Source organism: Pipistrellus kuhlii, unplaced genomic scaffold (genome assembly GCF_014108245.1).
Source record: "Pipistrellus kuhlii isolate mPipKuh1 unplaced genomic scaffold, mPipKuh1.p scaffold_m20_p_66, whole genome shotgun sequence".
Classification (NCBI taxonomy): Eukaryota; Metazoa; Chordata; class Mammalia; order Chiroptera; family Vespertilionidae; genus Pipistrellus; species Pipistrellus kuhlii.
In genome coordinates, this window is record NW_023425569.1 from 471093 (window position 1) to 494243 (window position 23151).

The 23151-nt window shown below is 47.7% G+C and overlaps 2 protein-coding genes across 12 annotated transcripts in view; both read left to right on the top strand.

Moving 5' to 3' along the window:
* Positions 1-23151, top strand: part of AMMECR1L (AMMECR1 like) — a 36230-nt gene that overhangs the window by 12613 nt on the left and 466 nt on the right. For 2 of the 10 annotated variants that reach the window (XM_045575125.1, XM_045575126.1), the window contains 7 exons: positions 658-1101; positions 3201-3311; positions 3625-3739; positions 4453-4543; positions 5995-6091; positions 7067-7199; positions 7673-10987. In XM_045575125.1, coding sequence (XP_045431081.1) covers positions 695-1101; positions 3201-3311; positions 3625-3739; positions 4453-4543; positions 5995-6091; positions 7067-7199 — 954 coding nt within the window. In that variant the 5' untranslated portion in view covers positions 658-694 and the 3' untranslated portion in view covers positions 7673-10987. The other 8 variants (XR_006740423.1, XM_045575128.1, XM_045575129.1 and 5 more) reach the window with 8 other exon arrangements.
* Positions 15443-23151, top strand: part of POLR2D (RNA polymerase II subunit D) — a 33351-nt gene continuing 25642 nt past the window's right edge. For both annotated transcript variants that reach the window (XR_006740424.1, XM_036420317.2), the window contains exon 1: positions 15443-15572. Coding sequence is in view for 1 of the 2 variants with exons in the window: in XM_036420317.2 (XP_036276210.1) it covers positions 15500-15572 (73 nt within the window). In the remaining variant the exon portion in view is untranslated. The remainder of the gene's footprint in view (positions 15573-23151) is intronic.

Consider the following 23151-nt stretch of genomic DNA (forward strand, 5'->3'; position numbering starts at 1 on the left):
TCTTAAATGAGGTCTTAAAAGGATAGCGAGATGTGTAGAAGTGGAGTTCTGAAAACGAGAGAAAATGAGTAGCATTTTCGAATGATCGCTGTGAGGACAGAAAGATGGGAGCCTTGTGTTGGGAGGTGTGCTCTTTTTGGAATGGCAGCTTACTGCTTTTCACCTTCACGAAGGTCAGAGACTGAGGACACACATATTTCTGATAGTGATGGGAAATGCTGAAAGGATGTGGTTAACAAGGAAAAGCATGATGTTCCTCTGGGCTCCTCTGAAATGAGGGTGGTTCCATGAGGTGGTAGAGAAAGCAGCCTGATGACGAGTCTGGCAGGTCCGGTGCAGCCCTCCAGCCAACCTTGCAATGCCCTCCGCCATCCAGCCTCATGGCTGCCCCACCCTTCCTTCTGCCCAGGCAAGAGAACGCTTTGCTGCCGGCCTCCATCCACGCTGACAATGGCTTCATGGAAAATAAAAAATGGCTTCCCTTCAGGCATTCCTGCTGCGGAGCCCAGGGTTTCTTCTTGTCAAGCTGGCCGTGTGACCAGGGGGAGAAAGCATTGAGGACTCTTGCCTCTGTGTGGAGACTCTTTCTTCTGTTTTTTGTTTTCTCTTTCTAGCTAACCATTTGAGTCAATGCTTATCTGTTCTCTTTTTGGTTAGGGTTCTGTACATTCCAGACCGCGAGCACTGAGTCAGGATGGGAAAAAGACGCTGCGTTCCTCCACTCGAGCCCAAGTTGGCAGCAGGCTGTTGTGGGGTCAAGAAGCCCAAGTTATCTGGAAGTGGAACACACACTCACGGAAACCAGGCCACCACTGTCCCCGGCTCTAGTTCAGGACCTCTTCAAAACCACCAGCATGTGGATGGCAGCAATGGTCGGGAGAATGTGTCAGACTTAACTCTGGGACCTGGAAACTCTCCCATTACACGAATGAATCCCGCATCGGGAGCTCTGAGTCCTCTTCCCCGGCCCAATGGAACTGCCAACACCGCCAAGAATCTGGTGGTGACCGCAGAGATGTGCTGCTACTGCTTTGATGTCCTCTACTGTCACCTCTATGGCTTCCCTCAGCCACGACTTCCTAGATTCACCAATGACCCCTAGTGAGTAAATCCATCAGAGCAGGGACAATGAGAAAGGCAGATGGCATCTTCCCGCTACTTATAAAACTTGAATGTGACTTGGGAATAGAATGGTGAGAAATGTCCAGCAATATCTGGAGTACCCACTGGGTTCAGTATTGGAAAGGGACTAGGTTATATTTGGAGAAGGTGTAGCTTGTGAAAGTAATGTTCTGGAAATCGGGATTTTTTTCTTGGGTCTTCAGTTGTTTCAGATGTACAGGTCACACTATCACATCATTACATGTCACATCATGGACCCCAGTAGTGTTGAGGTTCAAGTAAACTGGGAGTGCCTGAGGGCCATGCTGGAAACTAGGAGCTCATTTAATGGGAGCTGTGATGCTTTTATAGGGGTCCTCTCCCTCTGTTCATCAGCAATCGCATGGATATCTCAGGGCTGCTGGCACCCCTCCCAGGTGTCAGAGTCTGCTTTACTGGTTGGTTGGTTGGTTGGTTGGTTGGTTGATTGGTTTTGTTAACCTTCACCTGAGGATATTTTTCCATTGATTTTTAGAGTGAGTAGAAGGAGGGAAGGAGAGAGAGAGAAACATTGATGTGAGAGAGAGACAATAACTGGTTGCCTCCCTCACGTGCCCCCACCAGGGTTGGAGATTGAGCCTGCAACTGAGGTACATGCATTTGACCAGGATCAAACCCAGTGCACGGGCTGACACTATTCACTTAGCCAAACCGGCCAGGGCTCTATTTTACTCTCTGTAATTCAAGACTCTGTTGTTTGTCCCCAGCCCTCTCACGTGCCAATGATGTAAGCAGTGTGTGTATAAAGCGTAAAGTGAAGAAACTCCTGCCAGTGTTGGCTCCTTCCTCAGAATTGGAAGCAGCTCTGAGTTGCCTTGTAAGAGCTGCTTTTTGAGATGCTTGCAGCGCTCATGACCTCAGGTCACTCCCTCAGCAGAGGGAGGCATTGCACAGCCCACTGGCAGGAGTGAGGAGGAGGAAAAGTCCTTGTTCTCGGGAGACTTGTTGAGTCGGCCAACCACAGGCACAGAGTTAAATAGTGTGTGGTGCACTGTGGGCAGAGTAGAGTGGGAGTCGTCCCTCCTTTGTGATGGTGTCAGAGGAGAAGAGATGAAGAGAAGAAGTGCTAACTTTTCAGGGCAGCACTGCCTCAGGGTGCCATTGTCAGAGAGCCCTGCTGCGCATGTGCAGGTGATCACCGGGTGTGCTGGAGCAGGTGTGTCCGACACAGGTTTGCGGGAGGGTGGTGGCTGCAGCGTTGTGGGCCATTATATTCGGGCTTGTATTTCCTCCCGGAAACACTGGACTATTGAGGCTGTGGAGTAGTTTTGAGACAGTAACTCAGGCTGGTGCTGTTCAACTTCTACAGGACAAGGGAAAGACGTGTGGGTGGGAGATCCGCTTTGTAACAACGATCAAAGAAGTAGGTAACTTCAAGTTTTTAAGTTGCTTTTAGGAAGTGTTTAACTCAAGCATCAAAGAGATAAAGGCATAGGGGCTTGGAGGAGTGTCAGGAAGAGAGACAGACTGGAGACTTTTAGAACCCCTGTCACCATCCACCTGATGTAGCCTAGAACAGGTGGCGATTTCTTCTAGTAATAAGCTCTCTTCGGGAAACACTGTTTTTCTTCTCTGGACATTTATGAGCAGGAACTATTTGTAGTTGCCATTGGCAGAAATAACGGAACAGTATGGGCTGTAGGGAGTGCAGGTAAGGAGGTGCACAGGGCCCAGTGTATCTTCATGACGATGGACTAGGGAACTTATACATCCACAATAGGGCAAAGACGAGGAGAAAGACATGGAGAATTAGAAGGAAACGCAGTGAAGTCCAGACAGGAGGAGGACTGTAGCACATGCATGTGCAGCAAGGCCCCCGGGGAAGGCTACCCAGAGGGCCTTCTGCTTGCGCCTTTCGAGGTGTCCTCTCATGTCCCCGGGACTGTTTGCCTCCCAGAAAGGCATAGGGTCCTGCAGCTAGCTGGCAGCTCAGAAGGCAGTCCTTATGGGGAATAAAAAATGAGCAGGAATAAAGCCACGGTCTGTTCTGATCCATGTTTGACTTGGGGCTGGAGAGTGTTTTGTGTTTTGCTTTTTAGTCCGCTCTTTGTGACATGGAAGACAGGGCGGGACAAGCGGCTTCGTGGCTGCATTGGGACCTTCTCAGCCATGAATCTTCACTCAGGACTCAGGGAATACACGTTAACCAGGTAATTACACGAGGCACACGATTGGTGGAAAAAATGGCGATCAAATTTATCTACAGAATCGAAAACAACTGCCAGACGTTATGTCTTCAAAGTAATAAAGAATGAGTGTTCTCTTCTTGGTAATGAGGAACTGTGGAGGCTTTCATCTGGTGAGTCACTTATGGTTCCGGTGTAGACGGTTCATAGCGTCAGTTGTGTCTGAGCACATTGGTATGAATGGTAATGGACGTTCTCTGCGGAGCTCCAGTTGTAAATGCTCGGGCACATGCTCCCACACCAGAGCAGCTCACTTACTTTTTTTGTCCCCTTCCAGTGCACTTAAGGACAGTCGCTTCCCCCCCCTGACCCGAGAGGAGCTGCCTAAACTTTCCTGCTCTGTCTCCCTCCTCACTAACTTTGAGGATGCCAGTGATTATCTGGACTGGGAGGTGAGAACAGCTGCATTTGGAACTCTGCGTCTCGTTGCATTTGGGTTCGGGTTAGTACATGGTGATGTATCTCCTTCATTGAGAGGGCATGAGAATGTGAAAGTTGAGTTTGGAAACAATTATGGGCAGAATGGGTGGACAGAAAGGTGCTACGATATCAGAAGCAGAAAGAATTGTGAAGGCTTTTTCCTCCCAAGTCTACTTGGGTTCACGTCTTTCTCCCATGACTAATAAGAAGTGATACTGAGGTGGGGAGAAAAGGGGGACATCTGTAATACTTGCAACAATAAAGATAAATTACAAATTATGACAATAATATTGAACAAACAACAAAAGAAGCAATCATGTTAAAGTGGAATATTCCAGATCCTTCTTGGTGAACCCTTGAGTCAAAGTTGTTATTCAGAGTCATTTGTGAAGAGCCCCAAGCCAGATCAAACCCTGTGGTATGCTCCTTTAATGGACTAGATTAAGGAGTATTGAGGATAACCAGATGAGCAATTGAAAGGAACTATTTCTATAGCTTTCATACTCCGAGAGGTGACTACATGTGGAATCCCATCTCTCAAGCTAGTTTTTTTGGCTTTTATCTCTGACAGAGCATTGGTGGTAAAAATCAAGAGCTTCTCCTGTTTATGTTTGGGTGGCTCAAATTTCCTTAGTATAAACCAGTGCCATTTATTTGGTTGTGGTTTTTTGTTTTTTTTTTGTAGGTAGGGGTCCATGGGATTCGAATTGAATTCATCAATGAAAAAGGTGTCAAACGTACAGCCACATATTTACCTGAGGTTGCTAAGGAGCAAGGTGAGTTGGACAATGGAGTGTCATTGAACAACATTGGACATGGTGTTGCCAACTACCAGGCAGGAGAATAGAGTGTGTGGTCTTTCAGTCCAAGTGCCACTAAGAATGAGTGCCCTTCTTCTCTTCAATGCCTACCAGCTTCTTCCAGAGGAGGAGTGAACTCTGAACGATGCAGACGCGGGGGTTGGTGTGATTTCTCCTACTTACTTACTTATTTCACTTTCAGGGAATAGCTTTATTTCTTGTCCTCCAAGATTGGTGATAGAAGCAAAATGCCACCAATCAGCTTGATCATATTGTGGAGTTCATTGTAATGGGAAGCTCCCCTTATCAGGAGTTTTGAACTCTTGGTCATGAATTATTAAACAGTATTATACTTGGAAAAAGGCAAAACATAATTAATCCTACTTTTTAAAGAACTTGGTAGTAGAGGTATTAGGGGCGAAGGAACTTGGTAGTTAAACTGTGACATTGGAGATGGGAAATGGGTTGGACAGGTTTCCCTTTAAGAGAAGACCTGTAAATGTTTGTATATTCTGTGATATGTAACCTCATTTTCTTCCTTTCTTGGAATTCCATTTTTGTTTTGTTTTTTAATCAATATGTAAATTAACACACGCACACAGTATTCGTTAGATGTGAACCTGAAATAGAGAAAATGTCCAGTTTAATATGTCAGTGAACTAATCATGTGGCCAGCGAGTTGCCTTGTTGGTTTTCATTGTGGTTGTGTTTAAACTTTCAAAAACAGTGAGGACGTGACATAAAACAGAAGCCTTTTATCCACCTTTTTGAAATCATAAATCCCATATTCTGTACAAGAGGGCACATCGTAAGTATTTTCTAATACTGAGATGTGATGATAACTTAGGTAAATAATCAAAATACTTTTGCCATTTGAATATTGATTGGAAAAATTAAAACATGGCACATAGTGCAGTAATTTAGGGAGTTTTATTTGGGTCTCAGTTTGGTACATTTGGTTGTATCTGTTACAAACATGCAAGAACACAGCAGCACTGTGTGAACAACTTTCCCATCCTGTTAAAGGAATAGCTTCCCTCCTGCTGTTAACTCTCTGACATTGAAAACTGGACTCCAAGAAATCACATGAAGGAAGGCCGCACCAAGGACTGTAAGCTGCAGAACTGAGCTTTCTCTCCACAGAACAGCCCTGGCTCCCAGCAGTAGGTCCACAGCCAGTCTAAGCTGGAACCATGTTTGTTCCTGATACACTGACAGGAAAGAGACAGAAGCAGGAGTCTGGAGCCAGCCATACGGCATGTGTCAGGCCATCATCTCAGGTGGCCAAGGTCTCCCTTGGTTGCCAGGGAGGAGTCCCAGGGCTCCCCCTCCCCCTCCCTGGCAGACGTGGCCGCTTCCGCCGCTCCCTGTGTGAGAGCATGACCCTCTGTCACTGTGCCTGACCTCGGTGTGTCTCCTCTCCTCAGACTGGGATCAGATCCAGACAATAGACTCCTTGCTCAGGAAAGGTGGCTTTAAGGCTCCAATTACCAGTGAATTCAGAAAAACGATCAGACTCACCAGGTAACCCCGTGTCTCGTTTTCCTTGTCATCTTAATCTAGTTGGGTTTGCATGGAGGGTACTTGTTGGTGGGAAGGGGAAGAAAGTGTCTGCTGTCTCCTCACCACAGAAGTGCGGTGCGTGAGGCCGTGCAGAGACAGTGGCAGCACAGCAGACTCGGCCCCTGAGTGTCCCGGCAGCTCAGCTGAGAGCAGGGAGCAGGCGAGGCCACTGAGCAGGTCGTGTCTGTGCCAGACTCGCTTTGGGGGAGGCTGATGCGGTCAGTGGCACCTTAAAGGAGTAGTCAGAAAACGCTTCTTAGGAAGATTGGAAAGGAACCTCCCTGCCTGTTGGGAGTGAATGCTTCTTTGGGGGGCTGCCTAGCGTGGTAGAATATGAGGCCTTGGCGTCTGAAACAGCCTCACCACTTAGCCATGGGACCCGGTCAGTTATTCTGCCACTCTTAAATGGAAAAACTCTGCTGGCTGTAAAAAGTGAATGCCTTAGGGTTGTTTTAGGTTGTGGTAAGGTAATATATGAGGAATTTCTAAACCAGGGCCAAGCATAGATGTCAGTTCTCTTCCCATCCCTACTGAAATCTAAAACACTGAGAGGTTTAGCTTCTATGGGCTTCTGGGGGCTTCTGGCCCCGTGATCGTAAAATGCTAAGTAATCATATAGTAACCCCACAGGTCTATCTGGAAGATAACCCAGTGTTTTTTTAAATGCTTTGGATTCCAAGAAAAATTAAAAAATAAACTTTCAAATACAAAGCATTATTATTATCATTATTATTATTATTATTATTATTATAATTTATTTGAACAGCCATTTCCCTGTCAAAATTCAGGAATAATCACCTTGCAGTGGAGGAGTGATTACAGTGGGAAAGAGATGGCTCTGGGTAAGGATTGTCACGCCCAGCTCCTGTGGTCTGTAGTAGGCTCCATAGGTCTGTAACACCCATGCTTCGCATCCTGACTCATGGCTCTTTCCAGAGCAAAGCCAAAGTGCTATGAATTCTGTTCTGATGACCCTGTGATAGATGGCATATTCATCCAGAAATTGAGGCTGTCCTATATAGCCCCAGGATCCTTTAACCTGCTTCATGAGAATTTGACCCAGAATTAGGTATCTGTGCCCTTTTGGTTATAAATAACTCGCTTGTTACTTTTTGCAAATGGAGGTTGTGTTTCTGTCATTTTACCTCATTTTAACCTGAAAGTAGACTTGCAGTTTACACTGGGCCTTGGTTGCAGTCCTTTTCCACTCTGCCACCCATGTCCTCTGACTTGAGATACTCCCCCCAGACCCCGTAGCAGATTGCTTAAGAGCAGCCTGACGATAAGTATATGTAGTATTAAAGGTGGGATGTGCAGAAAACACCTTCTCAGGGAGATGTGGTTGTGCTTTTTCATCTCGTTCATTTGTAATAACAACATTGTTTTCTTGTGCTGTCTTTCATTTTCTGTAAGTAAGGTTGCTCTTGGTCTTCCATTTTATTCTTTCAAAATGTGGAATAAGCTTTTGATTTTCTATGCTGAGTGACCTTACTGAATGAAGTGTTTGGGGTTCATAATACCCTTCCCTGTCTCCTCACACAGGTACCGAAGTGAGAAGGTGACAATCAGTTATGCAGAATATGTTGCTTCTCGACAGCACTGTCTCCAGAATGGCACTCTTCATGCCCCGCCCCTCTACAATCATTACTCCTGACACACGGCTGCATGACCAGTCCCACCCCCCTGTGGCCACCCATGGCTATGACATCATTGGAGCGGACGCCTCCTCTTCCTGGTCCAGTTACTTCTATTACTGCACCATTTTATGATGCTAGCTTCCGTTGCCAAGTCTGCCTCCAGCTGACTTGGGGGTGTGGGGTGGGAGGGCGGGGTCACATTGAATGAAACAGAACTTGAGGGGCCCAAGCCTTACTTCAGCCTTTCCTCATTATGGGGTTCCGTTGGATTGGGGCTCCTCCATGACCAGTGAGAACTGCCTGTGGGTTCAGAAGGCCCTCGGCATGCACCTGCTTGCTGGCTACACGGTGGGAGCTGGAATTCATGGTTCCTGAAGGTTGACCCACTTGCACCTTGTAGCCTCCCAGATCGAGTAGATGTGTTTCCCCTGGCAGTCTGGGCAACGGAGACCAACAAGACACATTTTTAGGTTGTTTTAAATTCCTTTTTTAAACGTCCAGTTTATTGCATACCAACAGTTGGTTACAACCTCCATGCTTCATGAGTGGACGCCGTGAGTCCTGTGAGGCTCCTGGACAGACACCCACTTCCAGATGGAAAGCCCTTTGGGTGGCAGGGCAGATCTCATTTGTTGCTCAATCGATCTCCAAGGTTTCGTTCTAACCCTGCTGACGTTGGATTTTTGGGCGCTCTCTCGCATGGAGTCTCCCGGTACTCACCAGAGCTCTGTGTTGTCACCTGCTGAGGAATGAACTGGGATGCCTGCGGGAGGTCCTGACATCCTTGCTGTGTGCAGCGTGAAAGGAGAGACCTCCTCACCACCCGGCTACCTCACTCCTCGCCTGGCAGCAGTGCCTATAGCCGCATCTAGGTTCCCGGAAGACGGAGATGTTCAAACACGCACCCGGGTTGGGCTGCAGAAAGACATTGTCACAGGAGAAAATCCAGGGTCTCCAAGCTGTTTGTGTTCCTTCAGGCAAACATCTTTAAGGGACTTAAAAGCAGAGGAGTTCCTTTTCCTGCTTTCCCTGTAGGAGGAGAAGACAGTTGATTCTGTCCTTTTCGGGACTTGAGAGCAACGCTGTGTGGTCACACCAGGCGAATCATTATCTTGCCTAATATGCTGGGAATCTTTACCCCACCCGGGCAGGCTTCCCAACAGCTCCCGTTAGCTCTGTCCTTCCATTCTCCTGTGGCACTTCTCCCTTTCCCGTATCCCTGAGGACCTGTCAGCGAGTCCTCCTCCCCCTGGCCCCGCCTCCGCTCCCTTGGTGCAGAGCTGACTGCAGCGGCAGCAGGGACCTGGCAGCACAGTGCTGGAGGGCTATGGGAGGCGTGGCCGGTGGGAGGGGAGACCCTGAGGGTGACACTCCAGCAGCACTTGGAGAACTCTTGAAGTGGATTAGATGTCAACCTGGTGGACACAATGTTTTTATTTAATTTATTTTTAAAAGTTTATGTGGTGGTGGTGTGGCTTTCCAGAATGGGCACATAGTCAAGTCAAAAGACCTTTTGAGTTTTCTTCTGCCAGAATTGGGGAAGGGGGTGGACCGGGACACGGTGTAAGAAACGACACATGCTATTACAGGCACAGCTGTCTGTTTCCTGGAAGAGATGAATAAAGGTGGGCAGACTAGCTTGGCGTCATCCTCTCAGGCTGCGGCGCACGCAGGGGCGATGGGCTGGCATCAGATGCCCAGGCTGGGCTGATTCTCACTTGTGCCCCTTTTCCTTGCAGAGGTAATGCAAAAGCTATTGAAGATGAAGGGATGGTTTCATGATTTCCTGCTGCTGAGAATAATAAATGTTAAAACGTGATGACAGTTACTTTTAGGTGCCGGTGCCATGGATTGACATCAGGGTGGTCAGTTTGGGACTAAACCACCCACCTTCAATTTGTACAACAGTGTTGATCTATAGGGCTACACTTCATTATTATTCAAGTGTTCTATGTTAAAAGTTGTGTTTAATTTCTAAAGATTAAAAAAAAGCAAAAAAAAATGGTGCTAAAATTTTACCCCTGAGCACGCTCAGTGAAACTGGTCATGCAAGCATTTACAGTGCCATGCTTCTCAAGCCTATTGTTTCTCGTAGACATGCTGCCCTGTCTGTCTTCCCCAATGTAGAGTGTGATTTTTTGTTTTATCTTATTAGGGTGGGGTAGGATACCTGCCATTAAGAAAATGAACAGAAACATTTGAACCCACACACGAGGGGCTGGGGAATCTGCACAGACCTGGCTGGTGATGCCAGCACCACACTGAGTGGGCTTCAGGCCCAGCAGAGGAGCTGCTCGGGGTCCCTTGCTCATCACGGGGACTCCGGAGTTGACCAAGGAAAGCTATGTGGTCCTGGAAGGAAGGGCGCCATCCCTGTCTGTCTGCAACGGGCCTAGTCAGGACGCGGTATGGAGTGCACGGTCGTGGCCACATGGAGGTGTGGCGGGTGGCCCTCAGAAAGGCACCAAGCCAACCATCCGGGTGGCGGCCGTGCAGAGGGGTTGACCGCTCCAAGCTAGATCTGAACAGCGTGTGAGCGGCGGCTTTACAGAGAAGGCTGGTTTTGCTCGCTCCGTCTGCCCTTGGGCTGCTCAAGCTGAACAGTAGGTGACCACTGTTGTCACGGGACCAGCCCCACGTGCGGGTCTGGCTCGGAGCTTGTTTCCTCCCTTGCAGCGAGTGCCTTTGGTCTGGAAAGCGAGCTTGTCTCCTGACGCCCACAGCGAGGACATTGCGTGTCATCACGAATTGCGTTAAAGGAGAATGTCTCATCGCTGGAGTTGTCGGTGTTGCATTGTTTCCACTGTGAGGTTCTTAAACTTTTTTTGCTTCATAATTAATATTAAAGTAATTCATGTTAGAGATCCTTTCAATATGAAAGGTTTGTAATGGAGACATAACATTTTATTGTTTGTAATAAAAACCTATAAGAAGTCCTAGGTGTTAATATTTGCACAAGATTTGTTTTCCATGTTAACACCTATTTCACTAACTGTTGATGTTATTTTCTGTTGAGATTCTGGAGCCTAGGGAGCTTGTGTATTTTTTATTAATTTCCCTATTTCTTTGAAGCAAGAGACTTTGTATAGCCTTCAAGTGCAAGGACTTCAGACCAATTCTTCGTATTACACTTGGTTGCCTCTTGGCTATATAACTGCTGAGTGCAAATCATTGAACTCTTTAATGAAGTATTGTAGAGAATAAATCATTATGAGTAAAATTTGTTCTTTGTCCTGCCTTTTGCTTTTTTTTTTTTTAAGTAGTTTATTGATTTTTAGAAAGAGGAAGCTAGAAAGGGGGAGAGAAGCATTGATGTGAGAATAATTGATCGGCTGCCTACTGCATTGAGCCCACAACCCATTGACCAGGACTCTAACCTAGTGCACAGGACTATGCCCAGCCAACTGAGCCACTCTGGCCAGGCATCTTTTTATTTTTTTTCATTAGTGGTCCCAGTCATCCTATTTTTATTTTATTTTTTTAAAATATATTTTATTGATTTTTCACAGAGAGGAAGAGAGAGGGATAGAGAGTTAGAAACATCGATGAGAGAGAATCATCGATCAGCTGCCTCTTGCACACCCCCTACTGGGGATGTGCCTGCAACCAAGGTACATGCCCTTGACCGGAATCGAACCCGGGACCTTTTAGTCCGCAGGCCGACGCTCTATCCACTGAGCCAAACCTGTCCAGGCGCAGTCATCCTATTTTTAAAGATAGCCAACTAAATGGTATTCCTTCAGGCTACATATTCTGTGTGGTGTCACGGCCTCCTACACTGCACTTGTCTCGTGTTCGGGGCAATGCCACTGCACTGCTTTGTTAGAGCCGTGTTTCCTGAGCCAGGGGCCGTGAACCTTGTACAGTTTGGTCTTTGGAAAGAAGGTTCATAGATCTCGTTAGCTTTTCCAATAAAACTGACCTTGCCCGTAAAGTTAAAATCTGAAGAGGGAGGAGAAATACCATTGGGTGACATTAATCCACCCTGGGACACTAGTATCTTCTGACCTAAAGAAAAGGCCCAGGAAAATGAGATGTGTTTGGAGAAAAATGACTAATCATTTTCAAACAAACATTCTGAGATTGTCAGTCTTTGGTTTAAATTTTTATTTACCAGGATGTAATTTTTTTTCTTAAAATACCCAGTTCATAAACATGTGACCACATGTTAGAAGTCAGGTTCATATGATAATTTTGGAAAAACTAGGAACAACTGACTAAACAGTTTGGCAATAACTGGGCTGTGTGAGAGGAATTGTTCCTTCGAGAGAAATTATGGTTCTAGAGATTAATATTCCACATTGTAGTACAAACAGCCAAGACTTTGACCTCATTGTTTTGGTTAGGACTTGGTGGTGGTGATGGTGATGGTACACTTTAACATGAAATATGCCACCCTGGCCCAACCAGCATGGCTCAGTGGTTGAGTGTTAAACTATGAACCAGGAGGTGATGGTTCGATTCCCTGTCAGAGCACATGCCCGGCTTGTGGACTCGATCCCAATGTGGGGCGTGCATTAGCAGCCAATCAGTGATTCTTTCTCACATTGATGTTTCTATCTCCCTCTCTGAAATCAATTTTAAAAAGTATTAAAATAATAATAAAATGAAGCTCTGCCTGGCAGGTTGAGTGAGTGGTTGAGTGTTGACTCATGAGCCTGGAGGTCACGGTTTGATTCCTGGGTAGGGCACATGCCCAGGTTTTGGGCTCAATCCCCAGTCGGGGGCATGCAGGAGGCAGCTGATCAATGAATCATCATTGATGTCGCTGTCTCCCTCTCTTACTTTCTGAAATAAAAAAATCACACACACAACAAAACATTTTAAAAAGTTCTGACAAAGATTCTAGGGTCTCTGTCTTTGTTGCTTACTCCCTTGGTTTCTTTTTTTTAAATTTAATATATTTTATTGATTTTTTGCAGCAAGGAAGGGAGAGAGCTAGAAACGTCGATGAGAGAAACATCAACCAGCTGCCTCTTTCACATCCCCTACCGGGGATGTGCCCGCAACCAACGTACATGCCCTTGACCAGAATCGAACCTGGGACCTTTCAGTCCACAGACCGACGCTCTACCGCTGAGCCAGACTGGTTTCGGTTCCCTCGGTTTCTATGTAGACTACAGAAAACTGAAAAAGGAGTGACTTTGATTTCAAAACAACACTTGATGTGGAACCAAATGAGAGAGGTCTCAGGCTCACCCAGTCACTCCAGTTCCTAGTGCCAGGCAGTCCCCAGCCTCTCCCCCAGGGTGACCCTTCTGGTCTCCAGCCCCTCCCCCAGTGTGGCCAGTCTGGTCCCAGCCCCTCTCCCAGTGTGGCCAGTCTAGTCTGCAGCCAAAGAAATACCTCAGTTGCTGACCTTGGCACCTTCTGAGAGGTTTGCTATGCAGGAGACAAAACACAGAGTCCAGGCGACTAAAAAGGGGGGAGGTTGTCCTGACAGGTTTGGCTCAGTGGATAAAACGTTGGCCTGCAGACTGAAAGGTCCCAGGTTTGATTCCGGTCAAGGGCATGTATCTTGGGTTTTGGGCATGTCTCCAGTAGGGGATGTGCAGGCCACAGCTGATCGATGTATCTCTTCAATCAATGTTTCTGACTATCCCTCTCCCTTACTCTTTGTAAAAAATCACACACACACACACACACACACACATATATATATATATATATTGAATATATATATATATATATATTTAATGGCGTTAGAACACTCAAGGGGCCAAAGAGCCACATGTGGCTTGCGAGCTGTGGTTTGCTGGCCACTGAGATAGGGTGATTGAAAGATGAAACAGAGGCTGAAAACCAGGACTACAGGCTCTATTGGAAGAGAAGGACCCTGCTGAGCTGTCACAAGGGGAGAGTAGCAACACATGCAGAAGGGAACACGCCTTTTGAGGGGAGGAATGAGAAGGGATGGGGCTCAGGGCACTCGGCACACGCTGATTGGTGGTTTCAGATAAGGCACATGATTAGGCACTTAGGGACTTAGGAATCGGGGGCTTAGGGTATCTGGCAGGTGCTGATTGGTGGTTCAGTGTACAGTCCATGTAAGGTGCCTGCTTAGGTGCTCAGGAATGTCCGGCTGCAGGTACAGGTTACGTCATCCTCCGCCCACCAGTTGGGGGAAGGGAGCACCTGTCATTCCAGGCTTTTGGTAATATTAAAAAAAGAGAGAGAGAGAGAGAGAGAGAGAGAGAGAGAGAGAGAGAGAGAGTGTGAGTGTTTGGGCAAGGACAGGGGGTGAAGGTCCGTCTTCCGTAGCTACCTCCTGCTGAGAGGGGACGTTTGTCAGGTGTGTCTACCAGGGATCTCAAATATTCTGGTGACATATGTGACTTTAGGTTCTGAATTCAAGGCCAGATAAATCTCTCCCACCTTCTGGTTGGTGAACGCCTGCATTCTATACTGCAAAAAACTACCACCACAGTAATTACCTGAGGTTCTGTCCTAGTGATGTAAGTCTGTGGGGCCCTGTCAGGGCCTGGGCAGTCCCAGGAGGTCTGGATCCAGAAGGTGGCCATGGTACGGCAGGGTTTGAGAGGTGTGCAGAGCGAGCCAATCATCTCTGAACCATGCCACCCAGCAAAGCCAGAGCAGGATTCAGAAAGCTTGAGGATTGTCCATGCTCCCATGCACCTCTCCCAGACTTCAGCACCAAATGAAAGATGAGACAGAGGCTGAAAACCAGGACTACAGGCTTTATCAGAGAAGGACCTTGCTGAGCTGTCACAAGGGGAGAGTAGCCACACGTGCAGAGGGAACATGCCTTTTGAGGGGAGGAATGGGAAGGGATGGTGCTTACGATACTCTGCACACGCTGATGGGTGGTTTCATATAAGGCACATGATTATGCACTTAGAAATCAGGGGCATAGGGTATCTGGCAGATGCTGATTGGTGGTTCAATGTACAGTCCATGTAAGGTGCCTGGCTAGGTGCTCAGGAATGTCTAAGCCGCAGGTGCAGGTTACGTCATACTCCATCCATCATTTGGGGGAAGGGAGGATCTATCAGTGATGGCATTGTTTTTTTAACCCTAGAATGTTGCACATACATGTTTACAGTGGTTTCCTGCATGAAAATGTGGACAAACCAAGTGCATATTGTGAACATCACTATATGTGTTATTTGTTCTTCTCCTCTCTTCTCTACCATGGTGTGTGCAGAGGGCACAAAGCGCTGAGTACCCAGCTAACTCCTGGGGCAGCACACAGTAAGGAGTAGCAGGTGCTTTGTAAAGGCTTGCAGGATGGACAGATGGACAGAATCCACTGCCCACACCAGCGGCTGCCTGTCTCGGGATTCCTTTCAGTACCTCTGTTCGCAGCTCTTCAAAACAGCAAGCTCTGGCAATGCTACCTAGTCTACCATTACTTTGCCTGTGGACCAAAATGGGGCCAGAGGATAAACCTGACAAGCTCAGGGGAGGCCTGAAGAGCAGTCCTTGCAAATCCGGGACCAAAAATAGCAAAACTGACAGTCTGAGGATAAAAATCCCTAACAGCCGAAACCGGTTTGGCTCAATGGGATCATGTATGGTATTATAAACCTCTATAGGGCGGAGGGGCGGGAGCGGGGGCGGGGCGGAGGGGGAGGGGCGAAGGAGGCGGGGCGGAGACCTGCGCGCACCTCCCCGGGGCCTCAGCTGCTGCTCCGCCCACCTAGAGGCTCCGCCCCTTCCGCTGTGGGCGGGGCCCGCGCTCCCACTTCCGGCGGAGGCAGACCGGTGTGCGATGGCGGCGGGCGGCAGCGACCCGAGGGCAGGCGACGTGGAGGAGGACGCCTCGCAGCTCATCTTCCCCAAAGGTGGGCCCGGGCTGCCCAGCCGCAGGCCGTCGGGGGACGGAGCCGACTCTCCGAGGGGCCCAGGGCTCAGCCGTTAGGAGGCCGCGCGCGCCGAGCTCGGCTCCTTGGTACCGAGGGCCCGGGCTCCCGCCAGGCCGAGCCCAGACCCGCGGCGGGGAAGGGACCCGGCGGGAGGAGCGGGCGCCGGCGCGGAGGGGGCTCCCGCCCGCCGCTGCAGCCTCTGCGTGCAGTTCCCGCCGGCGCCTTCAGGCGCGGCCCCCCGGGAGCGGGCACTGTCCCCCGGGAGCGGGCAGTGTCCCCCCGGGAGCGGGCACTGTCCCCCCGGGAGCGGGCACTGTCCCCCGGGAGCGGGCACGGTCCCCCAAGGAGCGGGCACTGTCCCCCGGGAGCGGGCACTATCCCCCCGGGAGCGGGCAGTGTCCCCCCGGGAGCGGGCACTGTCCCCCGGGAGCGGGCAGTGTCCCCCCGGGAGCGGGCACTGTCCCCCCGGGAGCGGGCAGTGTCCCCCGGGAGCGGGCAGTGTCCCCCCGGGAGCGGGCAGTGTCCCCCCGGGAGCGGGCAGTGTCCCCCGGGAGCGGGCACTGTCCCCCCGGGAGCGGGCAGTGTCCCCCGGGAGCGGGCAGTGTCCCCCCGGGAGCGGGCAGTGTCCCCCGGGAGCGGGCAGTGTCCCCCCGGGAAGCGGGCAGTGTCCCCCCGGGAGCGGGCAGTGTCCCCCCGGGAGCGGGCAGTGTCCCCCCGGGAGCGGGCAGTGTCCCCCGGGAGCGGGCAGTGTCCCCCGGGAGCGGGCAGTGTCCCCCCGGGAGCGGGCACTGTCCCCCCGGGAGCGGGCAGTGTCCCCCCGGGAGCGGGCACTGTCCCCCCGGAGCGGGCACTGTCCCCCCGGGAGCGGGCAGTGTCCCCCGGGAGCGGGCAGTGTCCCCCCGGGAGCGGGCACTGTCCCCCCGGGAGCGGGCAGTGTCCCCCCGGGAGCGGGCACTGTCCCCCCGGAGCGGGCACTGTCCCCCCGGGAGCGGGCAGTGTCCCCCCGGAGCGGGCACTGTCCCCCCGGGAGCGGGCACTGTCCCCCCGGGAGCGGGCACTGTCCCCCCGGGAGCGGGCAGTGTCCCCCGGGAGCGGGCACTGTCCCCCCGGGAGCGGGCAGTGTCCCCCCGGAGCGGGCACTGTCCCCCCGGAGCGGGCACTGTCCCCCAGGAGCAGGCACGGCCCCCTGAGGTGCGCGGCCTAGGAATCCCCGGAGCTGTCCTCTGGGCTGGCCTCGGAGCCCGTCGGAAAGGGGCGGAGGACCCTGGCCAGGTTTGGGCGGCCCAAAGAGCACATTATGCTATTTGGGAACTTCTTCTGTGCAGTGTGATGAAGCCAAGAATAAAGAGAGAGCGTAAGATGTTACCTTGTAGGTATGGAAAAACAAAGCAAATGGAGGAAACCTTAACAGTACCCTTCTTATTAAAAAATCGAGTAATTGTATTTATTGTGAAACTTTATATATTTATAACTAAGTTATATAATTAAAATTATACTTAAATTACTATTATTATTTGTTTATCCTCACCCAAGAATATTTTCCCATTCATATAAATAAATATATATATATATATATATATATATATATATATATATATATTTTTTTTTTTTTTTTTAGAGAGAGAGAGAGAGAGTAGAAGGGAGGGGAGGAGAGAGAGACAAACTTCATGTGAGAGAGGGAGATAGTCTTTTGCTAGACTGACCAGAATAGAACCTGCACTGCAGGTATGCACCTGCCCTGGACCTGGAATTGGACCTGTGACCCTTCAGTACCAGGTGCTGACATTCTAGCACTGAACACACCAGCCAGGCTTATATAAATTTTCATAATAAAAAGTGAAACTCCACAACCTTTCTCCAAGACAAGTACTGTAAATAGTTCATTGCTTATCCAAATTTATTTTTATTCATAAATATACTCGTACATTTTTTTCTTTGCAAAATGGGATTAGTACTTAATGGTTGTACTATAATACTGTTTATCTATAGATAGCTTGCTTCCAATTTAAAAAAAAAATTTTTATTGATTTCAGAGAGGAAGGGAGAAGGGGGGAGAGAGAAACATTGATTGGCTGCCTCCTACAAACCCCCTACTAGGGATTAAACCTAGGCCTGTGTCCTAACCAGGAATCCAACTGTGATGTTTAACCACTGAGCCATGCCAGCCAGGCCAGTTTTTTATTTCATAAACTCAGGTGAAAAAATTTCCATAGGATAACTTCACAAAAGTTTTTTGCATGATGGCAATATACATGTGTTTCTTTTTAAAAATGTAATAACTAAGAAGGAAATGGTTTTCTTAATTTTGTGAGAAATTAGGCCAGTTTTTAAAATTTTATTTTTTAATATAATAAATCTTTATTTTTCAGATTATTACAGGTGTTCCTCTTCCCTCTCCCATTGCTCCCCTCCATCTGATACCCCACCCCATGCCCTTTCTCTCTGCCACTGCCTTCATCCATAAGTGTAAGATTTTTGTCCAATCTCTTCCCCCAGACCCCCTTCCCCCTGAGAATTGTCAGTCCAATCCCTTTCTATGTCCCTGATTCTATTACATTCACCAGTCCATTCTGTTCTTCAGATATTTTATTCACTTGATTTTTAGATTCACTTGTTGGTAGGTATGTATTTGATGTCTTTTAGGTGTTCATGGTTTTTACCTTTACCTTTTTCTTCTTCCTCTTCTTAAAGAATACCCTTCAGCATTTCATGGAATCCTGGTTTGGTGGTGATGAATTCCTTTAGCTTTTTCTTGTCTGTGAAGCTCTTTACCTGACCTTCAATTCTGAATGATAGCTTTACTGGGTAGAGTAATCTTGGTTGTAGGTTCTTGTTGTTCATCATTTTGAATCTTTCTTGCCACTCCCTTCTGGCCTGCATAGTTTCTGTTGAGAAATCAGCCAACAGTTGTTTGGGTACTCTTGTAGGTAACTAACTGTTTTTCTCTCGCTGCTTTCAAGATTCTCTCTTTGTCTTTTGCCCTTGGCATTTTAATTATGATGTGTCTTGGTGTGGTCCTCTTTGGATTCCTGTTTGGGGTTCTGTGTGCTTCCTGGACTTGTAAGTCTATTTCTTTTACCAGGTAGGGAAAGTTTTCTGTTATTATTTCTTTCAGAAGGCCTTCAATATCCTGCTCTCTCTCTTCTTCTGGCACCCCAAAAATCCGGATGTTGGTACGCTGAAAGCTGTCCCAGAGGCTCCTTACACTATCCTCACACTTTTGGATTCTTCTTTCTTCCTCTCTGGTTCGGTGATTTTTTTCTTCCTTATATTTCAGATCTTTGGTTTGATTCTTGGGGCATGTTGATCTACAGTTGAGTTTCTGGGTATTCTTTATTTAGGACAGTGTATGCTTAATTTGTTTCCTTTTTTTTTTTTTTTTTTTTTTTTTCATTCTCGTTAAGGTCCTTGAAGGTCTCTTCAAGCTTCTCAGTGGTTTTTAGAAGATTCTTGAGTAACTCTGTGTTGTCCAGTAGTTTACTTTTTTCTGTCTCCCATTCGTGACATGCTTCTGTGTCTCCGCATTTTGGTTACCTCCCTGTATTGATGGAGTGGCTTTGTGTGGTCGATGACCTATAGGACCCAGTAGCTCAGATTCCCCAATCACCCGAGGTGGTTGCTTTTGGTTACACCCCTTTGTGGGCTGAGTGCAAAGTCTTGGTGTAATTAAGCCTTGATTGCTGTTGGTGCACTGGGAGGAATTGACCTCCAGGCCAGTTGTCTGTGAGGACCCGCTGTGTCTGTAATGGAAGAACTGCTGCGCTGGAGACACGCTTATGGTGCAGGCCTGGTTTCAGTGGGCTTTGCTGTTGAGTCCACCTCCTGAATGTGTCACTTATGGATGTAAGGAGTTGCAATCTGGTGTCTCACACTGACCACTAGGTTCCCTGGCTTCTGGATCTCCAAAGGGGTGCAGTTCAGCTACTGTCTGAGGCCACCCTGCAGGAGCTACAGCAAGAACCACAGTCCTCTCTTCCCTGCTTGGAGCTTGGAGGCCTCGGAGATGTCTGCACTGGGTTGCAAGTTTGCTAGGTTAAACTGCACTAGAGAAGGCCATTCATATGCAAAAGCTGCTGCTTGGAGCTTGGGTGTGTTTCTAGACTGTGCGGGCCAGTCTTTGGGCGACACTAGGCTGGGGTGTGGCAAACAGCAGTGGCTGCCAGTCAGCCTTCTCTACCTCTCTGACTGCATTTCCGTGTCTCGCAACCCAGCACAGCAAACAATTATTCTTGTGTACAGCTCTGCAAGCAAGCCACCCTCACTTTCCGACTCGATGTCAGACAGTCTGGCTTCTCCCCAGAAACTGGATTTGGGAGAGAGATTGGGAGAGATTGGGAGCTTGTCTCTCTTCGGGTTAAAGAAAGTCAACGCCCTCTGTCAGCCGGGATCTGTAACCAGCCCGTATCATGTGTGCATCCTCCTACCTGTTTTTCCGTGTTTGTGCCCTGAATGCTCCTTTATCTGTCAGTATAGTAAGAGCTTCCACTCAGCCAGCTTTCCTGTGGTTCTGGGTGGTAGACGTTTGTCTTTTAGTTGTAGTTTGGAAATTGTGAATTGTGCACGGTAACATTTTAGGTGTGTTTACGTAAGCAAGCATCTTGGATCCTTAAGCCAGTTTTTTTGTGTTTGGATTTTCTCTGCGTACTTTTTCTTAGTGTTATTTTCTTTTTATACTCTTAAAACACTTGATTTGATAAAAAGCAGGTAGCATCTGGTATACAAGAGAATTTTATTGAATTGGGTATAATTAGATCATAGACCCTATCAAGTTATTATCTTCTCAGCTGATACAAGCAAATAAAGTACAGTAGGTCCTCTGGTTACGTCGGAGATCCATCCCTGTTGCGCGTAATGTGATTTTAGCCATGTCAGAACCCCCCTACATAAGCACCTCTGTCACTCACATGGGGCACACACACAGCAGTAATTAAGTGAAACAATAAAAAAAATTAAAAGAAAGCCGAAGCCGGTTTGGCTCAGGGGTAGAGCGTCGGTCTACGGACTGAAAGGTCCTGGGTTCGATTCCGGTCAAGGGCATGTACCTTGGTTGCGGGCACATCCCCAGTAGTGGGTGTGCAGGAGGCAGCTGGTCGATGTTTCTCTCTCTTCCTTCGACATTTCTAGCTCTCTAGCTCTCTTCCTTCCTCTCTGTAAAAAATCAATAGAATATATATTTTTTTTTAAATTAAAAGAAAGATAACAATTCCTGACCTTTACTTGTGGTAAATAAATAATAAAGAACATAAAGCACATATGTACATATGTCAAAATGACGGCACTTTTTTTTAATAAGTAAATTGGAGATAGTGACATAACGATGTACATTGAGTCCGAAGTAACCTGAGGACTGCCTGTATTAAGTATTTTAAAACAACAGTACATAGGAGATAGGAAAGACTGTGCTGTGGGATGTAAACAAACGTGTGAAAATAATCGTAGGACTCAAAGCTTCTAAGTACTTTTAGTGGTAGGTTTCACAACCATATTTGCCCACAAATAAAATTTACCCTTCATCTATGTGACATAATGAACAGCAACTCTTGAAGATATTAGAAAGTAATTTTTCTAAAGAGGATTATATCATCCCAGTCACTTCCTCCCTCGAGTAAAGAAATCCCCTAAACCATTTTGTACTAGAGAAAAATGTACAATAGAAGAATACCATCTGAAATTGCAACCCTATCATAAAACATGAGTGGCTGCAATGAAGGGTCTTCAAGGAAATTCCCAACTGACGTGCTGGCCAAGGAATTGTTTTCCTTATAGGAAGAGGGATTAGTGAATTGTCCCTCCCCCTATAAGGATGCTCTTAAAATACCTGCACAGTGCCCTAGCTGGTTTGGTTCAGGGGATAGAGCTGAAGGGTCCCAGGTTCAATTCCGGCCAAGGCCACATATCTGGGTTGTGGGCTCAATCCCCAGTGTGGGGTGTGCAGGAGGCAGCCAATCAATGATTCTCATCATTGATACTTCTATCTCTCCCTCTCCCTCTCTGAAATCAATAAAGAAATATTTTTTAAAAATACCTGCACAGGGGGTTCATAACTTCCAGATCCCATAATCTATTTCCTTTCCTTTTCCAAATAAATTATGTATAGTGTGAGTGTGAGAGATTACATCTAAAAAGTGGTGGTTGTTGTTAGCTATGGGTAGAGGTCTTGGGTCCTAGTTCTCCATAGTTATAAAAAAAGTGTTTCACCACCTCTTCTCTTTCCATTTATTATTATTATTAATATTATTACTGTGGCCTGATGCGTGAAATTTTTACACATTAGAAGAGAATTAATTAGAGGAGATACTTTAATATTGCTATTAGCCTTTCACTGTAATAGAAGTGGTAGAGATGAAAGAAAAATTGTAAAATGTATATGAAAATCTTTCTCCTGTCAGAGTCTGGGGTGCACTGTGGGACCCAGAGTCAAGTCCCCAGCCGCCTGCGCATGTGCACTTCGAAATCACGCAAGACCCAGATCCGGCCAGACCCGTCGAGACCCGCAGGGGCGGGGGAGGGTGTGCAGCCTCAGGTCCCCCATCAAGCCCTGCCTGGCGAGGAGCGTGGCCTCAGGTCCCCTGGCCCCTGCGTGAGGGTGTGACACCATTTGCATATTAGCTCTTTATTATATAGGATTTTTTAAATCCTCACCCAAGGATAAGTTTTTATTGTTTTTTGTTGTTATTAATCCACACTCAAGAATATTTTTTCCACCGAAACCGATTTGGCTTAGTGGATAGAGCGTCAGTCTGAAAAGGTCCCAGGTTCGATTCCGGTCAAAGGCATGTACATTGGTTGTGGGCACATCTCAGTAGGAGGTGTGCAGGAGGCAGCTGTGGTCGATGTTTCTCTCTCATCGATGTTTCTAGCTCTCTATCCCTCTGCCTTCCTCTCTGGAAATCAATAAAAATTTTTTTTTTTTTTTTAAGAATATTTTTTTCCATTGATTTTTAGAGAGTGTGAAGTGGGAGAGGAAGGGTGGGGAGAGAGAGAAAGGAAGTTCGATGTAAGTTGGACTCAGGTACCCCTTAGATCCTCCAGTCACAATTTGGCTACCTGTCCTTTCATTGATTGAAGAGTGAGGGTGGTCTGGAAATAGTACGTGGTCTTTGCCTTCAGTGAAGAGTAGTGACAGGTGATTCGTCTCCTGATGTCCTAAGTTCCAACCATTACATTTCACAGGTAAATTTGTTTAGTGCTGAAAGGTAGGCATCTCTAACTTTGGGCGATTTTTCAGAAGCTTAAAAACATCAACTGCCCTGGCAGGTGTGACTCAGTTGGTTCAGTGTGGTTTTATGCACAGAGAGGTCACCAGTTCAGTTCCTGGTCAGGGCATATGTCTGGGGTGCTGGCTCAATCGCCACTAAGGGGCATGCAGGAGACAGCTGACTGATGGTTCTCTCTCATTGATTTTTCTCCCTTTTCCTCTCTCAAATCAATAAAAACACATATGTACACACACACACACACAGCAGTAGCAGCAGCTGTAACAAACTTGGAGGTGATTATTAGTAACTTGTTGAGTCTTAATTTCCATTTTCTAAGGCTATATTAATGCTGTTGCCTC